We start from the raw sequence: 10,182 nt of genomic DNA on the forward strand, positions 1-10,182 counted from the left end.
TCTCGAATGTGTAGGCATAAATAGAAAAGGTTAATGCTTTCATTTGACCCTCCAAATAATTTCCACATTAACTTTGTTCTCAAGAATCATCTATTCATAACAAGTATGGAAGTTTTAACACTTAATTGATTTTATAGGATAGCAAATTGAAAAGCTAATTTTATTTATTGCAAATGCATTTGTAATTTTTTTTAATTCTCTAGCTCATATGTGTTTAATGGGTATCACAAAAGAATTTTCTATTAAACATAATTATTTATAAAAAAAAGTGACAAATAATTATTTACAGGATTCTTGTTCGGTCCAAACATGAACCAAACCGGACCAAAACAAAATATTTCGGTTTGGAACCAAACGGAATTAAAATTTAGTACGGTTCACAAAAAAATGAAGTTGTTTGGTTCGGTCTTATTTGGTTCGGTTCGATTTTTGGACCGGATCGGACCATGCCCACTCCAACTATAAACTAACATTTGTTTATCTGATATTCAATCGTAATAGAACTAAAAAAATGCACTTACAAACTATGCCATGTCTCGAGAATAACTTCGGGAGTCATCCAGTATGGAGTACCCTTCAGTGACTTTGCACCATTTATAGTAGCCTGTAGAAACATAACAACCTCAATAATGAGGGAAACCCACCAAAAGAACCCGGAGAATACAAAACCTTTGAATGAAAAAAAACGATATGGATACCTTCTCTACTAATTTCTTGGATACTCCAAAATCAGCAAGTTTAATGTATCCCTTATTATAAACAAGAATGTTTGCCCCCTACAAAGAAACAAGCACTTACAAATTTGAAAAGAGAGAACGGGAGAACGATAATTTCTTAAATATAAAGAGCTTACTAAAACAAAGCAATACCTTGATGTCCATGTGCATGATTCCATTCTTATGTAGGTATTCTAATGCGGTCTTTCAAATAATTTCATTCAAAAAAATTCAGAGTTTCAAAAAATTCAGAATTAACTTTCACTTACTGACTCAGGGAAGGATCCAAATTTCTCCAGGAGTGATGATATGGACCCACCAGGAACAAGTTCCAATAGAACGTTTGAAGAGTCGTCTTCTCTAGCAGTTGCCAAATATTTCTAGCAAGCAAAGGGGGAAAGGTTAATACTTCAACAATACTCAACCATAATCACTAGCAACACAGAATTCATACTCACAACAATGTTTTGATGTGAAAGATTCCTAATAACTTTTACTTCTTCTCCAAGCTCCCTTATTTGAGCCTATTCCAAATACAAAGAGGTAAGTAAAATAGAAAACGGCTATTTAGCTTCTCAAACTTAAAACCGAGAGTAGCGCATTTTTTATGAGTTAAAAGTTTTAGTTTTAGCACCAAATTAACCATTAACCAAACCAGAAAGTGATTCAAAATTCAATCCATACCTTCGTTCTCTCTTTCGAAGCACTATTTATAGCAATCAAAACATATAGAAAATAAAACGAAACAAAATTAATGCATGTTCAACGGAAAATCTACATAAATCATATACGTAAATACATAACATGAAGCCTTTCTCATAGCAATAATCACTAAACATGTTTAACAGTAAGAAGCTCTCCAGAATCAAGATTCATCCCCATATAAACCTTACCAAACGCATCGTACCCAATCAACTCTCCCTTTCGCCACCGGATTAGGGGAGTATCATCCTTTTTACTAGGAGGAAGAGCTGGCAGTGTTGGAGGCTTAGAAAATAAACCCATTGGCGATTTGCGAATGCTAGAGCCGACAACAAAACCTCCAAACCGTCCATCATCTCCAGAAGTGGATTTAAACACTAGGGATGGGGGAACCGATCCAAAGAGATCTTGCATCTGCATATTAAGAAGAAATCCCGCTTAATAAAACAATGACATAATAAACAGAAGATAGAGTTAAATTAATAGGTGATAATACATAGCCGAGTAAAATTTATAACTCAACCACCATAGCAAACAACAGCAACTTACATAAGAAAAAGGTAGAAGAATGACAACTAAGGAGGGGTCAGAAACTCTTTTATAGTAAGTAGAATTAAGGTTCAATTTTACATCTCCAATAAGAAAAAGGATTGATCAAATGAGTCGATTCTCATTAAGTCATTCAAATTGGCACCGAAATTGCTCACTTTGGTCGCAATTTGGGTACATTTGATATACTCCCCATAGATTCAAACTGATAGGATAGGGAATCATAATTTATGACTAGAATCAAGAATTGTAAAACTTGAATAACAATACTCTCATGAGATATGATTGGAAAATAGTTCACATGGCATTTCCACCACAACCCGAACTGAAAACTTTAGAATTATTGATGTCAATCTAATGATATACAACATCAGAAGTCCAATTTTATCCTTCTATAATTTCAATTTCAACTATTTTAACTTATTGATGTTTCTCATAAAAATTGCTTAGAGCGTGTTGGAGGGTGAATGTTCTGCACTACACATGTTTCTTGTGTGATTTAATGTATGTACCTCGGTTCCCCGTGATAGTCACCCACCTCAGATCACTTAATCAAAATATACACACTAGAATATTTGGGTATTTATTTAAGACTTGAAATATAATCAGCCGTCTTAAGTTCAAGACCTTACTTCCGTCACCTCCTTCCCATCATTAGAATTTTCGTCTGTCATGGTTGCTGCAGAAACAAGTGCATAACTTAGAATTCAATAATCAAAAAATTAAAAAATTCTCCAACAACAACCCTTAAGGTTTTTGAGAAGTACCAATTTAGGCTTCACGTTCAAAATAGCACCAATATAGGTTTAACGTTTACAAAAATAATATCAATTTAGGCTTAACGTTTACAACAAAACGTAATACATCATCCGTTAAGTCTGCCAACTCAGCGACACGTCGCATAAGGTACCAAAATAGGCCTAAGGTTTGTAGAAAGTATTAATTTAGGCCTTACGTACAAAATAGCACCAATATAGGCTTAACATTTACAAAAATGATATGAATTTAAGCTTAACATTTACAAAATATATCCAATTTAAGCTAGCTTGTTGGTAAAATGTGTATAATGATATTTGGTAGTTCAGGTTCGAATTTTACCTTCCAACCGGATTCTGTTTTCATACCATTGCCATTTAGAGAAAATGTATTAAAATTAATGGCTGCAAAACATTTTGACTCTGAAATGGAGAAATTTATCTTATAATACCAGAATTCTTCCTTCCAAACCAATCCTAATAATGTCAGCGTCATCATTAAATTCATTCCAAAATAGAACATGTCCCTATTTTGGCCTACATTACTAATATCGGGTAGGCTTAAAGCAATATTTTTACCTATTAAAATCATTGAAATTTCAACACAAATGCAGACGGTAAGATTATAATTGCAAAATTATCCTAACTTGACACAATTTTTTAACAGACTAGATAAGAACAATATATAGAATAAGTTAATCTGTAACCTATGAAATAGAAATCCTATCACAAAACTGTTAATTTAACGTCCACATTGATTGACATTTCACAAAAAAATGGATCTAAGAATAAACAATGTTACCAAACACATAACTTTGACAGCACCCTGCTTCTTGTATCGTTTATTTTAAACACAACCCCTACACCCAAATCGAAACCATCTAAATTATTATTGTCCTATTGAGAAATAAATGCTCCATTGAATCTTATTGATTCCTTACCAGATAGAGCTTCTAAAATTAAAACTAAAACCTACTTCTCCATTCCAATTTAAACTAAACCATATACTGCTACCCGCGGATGCAGTACATCATTCATCCACAAGGATATTCCATCTCATGTTCCTCAGTAGAACCTCCGAGGATATCGATCCACCATTCTTCCAGAAGGACACTCAACAGCTCGGTGTCCTCGCCCCCCACAGTTGTGACAAATCATCAATGGGCCCATACAATCCCTACTCATGTGCCCATACTGGTGACAGTTTCTGCATACAATGTCCTGCTGGTAGCCACTGCTGCGACGATCTCCGAGCACATTGCCTTTTGGGCATTGTCTGGCCACATGCCCAGCCACATTGCACAAGTTGCAGATAGGTTCATTTTGACAGTCACGTGCCAGGTGACCTGTTTTCCTGCAGTTGTTACATGCCTTGTCATTTGTACAATCAGCTGCAATATGGCCTTGTTTATAACAGTTGTTGCACAACCTCAAGTCACCGGGAGGCATTGGTTGAGCAGTGCATTCCTTCGCGCGATGTCCACCCTTGCCACAGGTGTGACAGATGCCCTCGTTCGGACAGTGGCTGGCCATGTGCCCAGGTTCCCTACAGTTCCAGCACAATGATTTTGTGGTGCATTCTGAAGCAATATGCCTGCCACATAATTTTTGGACATGTTCAAGTTCCGAACAAACAGCATAGTGCTAATTCAATACCTGTAGCATGCTTGCAGTACAAAACCAACAATGAAAAATGTAAAGGTATATGAAATATTCGAACTCTACAAGCATGCCAAAATATTCATGTCCTCTATGTATATCAAGCAAAAATCCTTCCACCATCTTTCATGACATGAGAGTAACATTAAAAAATAAAAAAAAAGAATTATGTCAATATAAAAGTTAGAAAAGTTATAACTCATGCTAACTAGAAAAGTGACATCTCTGTAAAACGCCAATAAAACAAATCACCACTTGGTCATCTATAATTATAAAATGGGATGGGATAGCCTAGCGTGATCAAGTTTCTTCAACAAATGCTTTCTTGCATTGCATGACCTCCACTCCAACTATTCTCTTGGACTATTTGTGCGGAGCAGTTCCAGTCTGTCAATCATCAGTAGAGAAGCCAATGGGTTTCTCAGGCAGCAACCATGCAAACATTTTCTTGCTTCAACTATGCCTCTTCTTAAACAAATATCTTTTCTCAAATATGGGTTGTGTTCGTGTCCTGTGTAGAGAAGTGGCACGAGACAGAAGGGAGTGCATGCAAAAACCACAAATATGCTCTTAATGTGTAAGGAAGCAAATGGAAGTTCTGAAAATTCCCTGAGATACCTTATGCAATGAAGGTAATGCAGCAAACTGATCAATTGGGGAGAAAGGTAATGTTAGCTATTTTTAAGAAAGAAATCATACTCATACGTTGTCCTTTGTAATAGTAAAGTGACTTTCTTAACAACAATCTATAGTGCTCGAGTAATTGTTTGATGGCTTTTTGACATATCCAAGCATCAGTAAATGAACTTTTGTTCCAGCATAATGCCTATTGCGAATGTTGGAACTAAAACTGGCTCTTTACAGCGTGGTTTTAAATCCTGAACCTGACTGACCAGTTGAACCAGTTGAACCCAGAATGAAAGCCTAGGCTGCTCCAATCAGGCATGAAATTAATGATTATATATAATAGGAATGAAGACCAAACAAACTGGCTGACCGACCAGCAGACAAGTCAAATCCGGCCATAATTCACCATTGCATTCAATTTGAGTTTATTTGAGAATAGCTGGATGGAGGAACCAAACTCTAAATCGCTTCAGTTAATGAGTTTATACTTTTTACTTACCACACAGAAACATTTTTTCAACTAGATATCATGCATATACACATTTTTTGTTTTGCAAGATTTTATTTTTTATTACGAAACATTAGACATAAAAAAAGGACGGCCCGGTGCACTACGCGTCCCCGCTGAGCGAGGGTCCGGAAAGGGGGTCCCACCACAAGGGTGTACTGGGAGCAAGCCTTCCGCTGCCAATTTATTTGGCAAGAGGCCGCTCCTAAGACTCGAACCCGTGACCTCTTGGTCACACGACAACAACATTTACCTTTGATTTTTTTATTTTGAAAAATAAATATATACATGAAAAATCAATAAACTATTCCAAAAAATAATAAATAATAAAGACAAAAAAACCTATAAAAATATGTATAATCTATAAATAATTAAACCAAAAGCCTCTACAGTATATTTACAATTTATAAAGTAGAGAACAGAACAATAAAATGTTAAATTACTTATGATATGCTTTATTTTATCAAAAGAATATAATACGATATATTATAATAACTTTTATGTTACTAATTTATTATTATCAATAGGATCATTACAATTTGACCTCATTTTGAACTCTATCAACCTTCAGTGGTTCGAAAGCTGAGCTTAGTTTGAAAACCTTGATTTATAGCTTTCAGCTTTTCTTGGTCCAATTTATATTCCAATTGACTATAAACTACAAGGTTGGATACATTTTGCTATATCACATCAAGCTTTGAAGGTTTCATCTATTTATGAGAAGTTCCAGGCATTTGTTGGAAATGTGTAACAAACTCAGAGGCAATTATATCAATTTGAAAATAATACCAAAAGATAATGCTGATACATATAACATAACTAGACACTCATATATAAATAGAATAGATGGTAATATAAATATATTATTACTTAAATAGGCAGAAAAGAACTAGACCTTTTTATATTACTACCCAGGTCGTAGAAAAGAGAAAGTTTGATTTGCATGTTTGATAGTGCAAAATGACTGTAAAAATCAAAAGCTCTACAATATTCACAAATTATTTTTGTTGGGTTTGCTTTGTATTTGACAATTGCAGGGTATTCTACGAGTGCTGGTTTTTTCAACTTCGCGGAGATATAGATAATTTTGAAAGCTGCAAAATAAACTAATGAGCCCACACCTGAGAATTTTGTTTAGTGAATGAACATAGGTGTGCTGAATATGCAAATGGGCAGGTAATTATGAACATGCATATTTCAAATAACATTAAATGCATGACAAATTACATACCCGGGAAGACCGCAATTATGACATATTGCCACATTGGGGCACTCTCTAGCAAAGTGTCCAGGCCGTTTGCAGTTCTTGCACAGATTGTTTTGGCTGCTGAGAAGAAGGAACAAAACTCAATACTAAGCAGAAACCAAGCAGGAGCTTCAAGACTGCAGCCCAATTCAGATATTAAGCATATTTTGCCAGCATTTCAACAGCATCACATATTGCCAGCAATACTCCAAAACTGATGCTTTAACAAAAAAATTGTGAACCTACTTGACTACCCTTACATTACATGCTGTGTGTAAGAGCTATTACAGAAAACCTAAATAAATGTGCAAAAATGTTTAATCTAGAAGTAGTAAACGATTGTCAAGGTCCAATTTTAAGGAAAAGACGAATAACCCTAATCATTTAATCGATGAATTTTACCCGCCGCAGAGGAAAATTAACAAACACAACAAAAATCTCTGAAAGCGCATCAGGAGACTCCTCTAAGAAAGAATCATTCAATCATGGAATTAGAAAACAACCAATTCTTTTAAGGTAAAGATGAATATCCCTAATCATTTAATCATGGAATTTTACCCGACACAAAGCAGAATTAACAAACACAACAAAAATCTCTAAAAGCACATTGTAAGACTCCTCTAAGAAAGAAAGGATGCTCTGTTATCAAAAAATCACAGAAAACCTGAAACCCCGACGTGACTCCCTTCTGTAAGGTGCACCGCGATATGAAAAGCGGTCAGAGCGGATTTTTCGATCCATTGGGCTCCTACTTCTGCTCCTGCTCTGGCTCCTGCTCACTGAACTCATGATCAAAAACAATCTTGTTTACAACTACCTTCACGGGAAAAAACACCACACCACACCACCACCAAAACCACAACAGCCGCTGCCTCCTGCCTGTCCACATTACAACCACATACTCATGATCATCCATTATTCCATTAGCTCAAACCCGTACCCCTTATCTTCAAAACAATAACACCAAACCCCAATAGCAAACAACATTAAAATTTGAGCAACAATTCCATCCAAGATCTATTACATCAGTGAAAGTACTCAGCACCACGAACTTCATGACCCAATTCCTCACCCACATCCTTAACATGAAAAATAAGGCCTCCCTAAACAATCATTCACCCCACTACACATCAGCTTGAAGAAATACAAATTACTGGACACAAACTCCATCTTCTTAACCAGCCACTTGGACTGCAATAATCAAAAGAAGAAACGGAAGATAATAGGCTCATATAGGCACATTTCAAAGGATTTAATGAAACACCAAGAGAGGTTCATTTGATACAGAAAGACGTCAATATAGTTAAAAGAACTCAAAAAAAATCATATAATGACATAAAAGAGAGGAGTATAAGAAAATAGCAAGCCAGCCACTACATAAGAGTCAACAAATATTTCTAGACATATGTTCAAATTTCCCCCACAGTTCTTGACTATTAATTCATACCAGTAAGGTGCCAAACCAAACATTACATAAACAGTTCAGATTTGTCCTGGGAGATGCAGAAAAAGAACCTAGGTATGGCTTTTGACATCCCAAAGAAAAACTGAAATATCAAACTATGTGCGGATGGAGATTGTGAAAAAAAAAATCACATCCATCGCTGAAATGATCAAATATGAAAAAATATTATTTTGGAAAAAGCCCACTATCAAGACCCTAAAATTTGCATAGATCATTAAGCATGTCAGCACTTCTACTTTGTCCAATTGAGGGCCTTACATCATTATTCATTTTTCGTTAGATTAAGTCCTTTTAACTGCTAAAGTGAGTTGGAGTGATGTTTTTGTTCTAACTAAAATTGTAAAAAGGAAAATGTACAGAGACTCAATCCACACTTTAATAATGCATTTTATTTTTATCCTAATTCTAATAAGTTGTTAACTATGCTAGAGGTTAAAATTTCACTCACGCAAGCACTATTCAAAAAGAACACAATCAAATTAAAAATAAAAGGGCTTAACTACAGTATTTTATTATAAAGAAAAAGAGTATGGGTAATCCAATTAAAACTTCAAGTAGAGTTCATGGGGTAAAAGTGTTTTGCCTAAAGTCTATAATTTATTACCTCCACCATTGTCTCTTGCCTCACACTTACATTTTGGATAATTAACAACTTCTTTCGACCTGTTTTCCATTAATTAATGTTGAACAATAAGAGGTGTGGTCATCTTTGAATTTTCCCAATACATATAGAACGGATACACCCTAAGGGAAAAAAGAAAAAAAAATAATTACCACATTATCAAAATATTCTACTTTTGCTCTCCCAGTAATAAATCATCATGTCAATCTTACAGCAAAATTATCCCAGAGAAGACATCACGCAAACAAAAATAACCCATTAAATCAGGAAAGCTGACCTTCAATAAGATTATAGGACTTCAAATTATGATATTTGAGAAGAAAAGCTTCCCAAGGATCACCTAATTCAGTGGGAATGAGGGCCACAAAGTTTCACACAAATGAATTTATATTATAAAGCATAAATTGAGAATATAAAGTTTGGATTCTAAGAAGATTAAAAAAAGGGCTGAGTAACAAATAAATAGCAAAAAAAAAAAATCGAGGAACAAAACCTCTAGCAGTCAAATCCAGATATATATATATAGAATAAGCACTCTCATTCTTGTTTTTTATCCTTGGAAAATCATCAAAAAGAGGCACCATCAAAACGTACCAACAGATAATTCTAATCTTCTATACCATTCCCAAATCTCTGAAAAAGCCACGACCACAAACACCAACCCAACAAATACAAGCAACATGATATCTCTCCATTTTAAATGCAGTTGCAAAAAATAAAAACAAAACAGCAATTAACACATGAAATCCTAATCACCCCGAACCCGCAAGCAATTATCATTAACCCTAACTTGGAAAAGACAAGAAAAGAAAAGGAAATGACGAACCTAACTGTAGCTAGCCGGTAACAGTGCCGAGGGGGGACAACAATAGAGATAATGAAAGAAGAGGTAGCACGGACCACAAACAGGCAAATTTTCTGACGGGAGATGTTTCCAGTGCACTTTAGCAACAGGCGTTTGCGGGAAAGCGTGAGCACGGTTATGGTCGACTCCAATTATAGGAGATGTAAGTAAGATAGATGTGGATCTGTTTTGGGCTTTTCACTGCTACGGCCAAACTATGTCACAGAGTTTATAATTTTTGGACCAGAGCCCATAAAAAAAGAAAGTGGAAATTACTCAAAAATAAATAAATAAATAAATTTACATAAAAATTCAAATTTGAACTAGGTTTTATAAATTAGGGGGGTAGGATATAATTTTTAGAATTTAAAATTTATGAATTGGGATTTAGAATTTATAAATTAGAGCATAAATTTACATTTTATTTGTACTATATAGAAAATAGTGACATATCAAGGATTAAATTTTGTAGTATGATTTAATTTATAA

At 34.8% G+C, this 10,182-nt stretch overlaps 2 protein-coding genes across 4 annotated transcripts; both read right to left on the reverse strand.

The window, feature by feature from the left end:
* Positions 1–517: 517 nt before the first annotated feature.
* On the reverse strand, positions 518–1,832 carry LOC136222642 (mitogen-activated protein kinase kinase kinase 3-like). The gene is made up of 7 exons (XM_066010380.1): positions 1,556–1,832; positions 1,401–1,444; positions 1,175–1,240; positions 972–1,096; positions 870–918; positions 699–776; positions 518–604 (listed from the first exon to the last, which is right to left on the reverse strand). The coding sequence occupies exons 1-7, from the start codon at positions 1,830–1,832 to the stop codon at positions 518–520; spliced, it is 726 nt and encodes a 241-aa protein (XP_065866452.1).
* A 1,627-nt stretch (positions 1,833–3,459) lies between these two features.
* On the reverse strand, positions 3,460–9,833 carry LOC136222208 (zinc finger protein GIS2-like). 3 transcript variants are annotated; one of them, XM_066009759.1, is made up of 5 exons: positions 9,676–9,826; positions 9,127–9,189; positions 7,427–7,641; positions 6,748–6,843; positions 3,460–4,316 (listed from the first exon to the last, which is right to left on the reverse strand). In XM_066009759.1, exons 3-5 carry the CDS (start codon positions 7,549–7,551, stop codon positions 3,788–3,790), a joined length of 750 nt encoding a protein of 249 aa, XP_065865831.1. In that variant the 5' UTR covers positions 7,552–7,641; positions 9,127–9,189; positions 9,676–9,826; the 3' UTR covers positions 3,460–3,787. The 3 variants fall into 3 exon arrangements, with proteins under 3 accessions (XP_065865831.1, XP_065865832.1, XP_065865830.1); XM_066009760.1 differs by lacking the exon at positions 9,127–9,189 and having other exon boundaries at positions 6,748–6,840; positions 9,676–9,833; XM_066009758.1 differs by lacking the exon at positions 9,127–9,189 and having other exon boundaries at positions 9,676–9,833.
* Positions 9,834–10,182: the final 349 nt, after the last annotated feature.

Source organism: Euphorbia lathyris, chromosome 3 (assembly GCF_963576675.1).
Source record: "Euphorbia lathyris chromosome 3, ddEupLath1.1, whole genome shotgun sequence".
NCBI lineage: Eukaryota > Viridiplantae > Streptophyta > Magnoliopsida > Malpighiales > Euphorbiaceae > Euphorbia > Euphorbia lathyris.

Excerpts from the sequence above, each read along its gene's own strand:
- LOC136222208 (XM_066009758.1), bottom strand. The coding sequence starts at position 7,551 with ATGAGTTCAGTGAGCAGGAGCCAGAGCAGGAGCAGAAGTAGGAGCCCA. Across the intron at positions 6,844-7,426 it reads GAGTCACGTCGGGGTTTCAG|CAGCCAAAACAATCTGTGCA; the intron begins GTTTTCTGTGAT and ends CCTTCTTCTCAG. Across the intron at positions 4,317-6,747 it reads CATAATTGCGGTCTTCCCGG|GCATATTGCTTCAGAATGCA; the intron begins GTATGTAATTTG and ends ATTATGTGGCAG.
- LOC136222642 (XM_066010380.1), bottom strand. The coding sequence starts at position 1,832 with ATGCAAGATCTCTTTGGATCGGTTCCCCCATCCCTAGTGTTTAAATCC. Across the intron at positions 1,241-1,400 it reads CTTCGAAAGAGAGAACGAAG|GCTCAAATAAGGGAGCTTGG; the intron begins GTATGGATTGAA and ends TATTTGGAATAG. Across the intron at positions 777-869 it reads TCATGCACATGGACATCAAG|GGGGCAAACATTCTTGTTTA; the intron begins GTATTGCTTTGT and ends GTTTCTTTGTAG.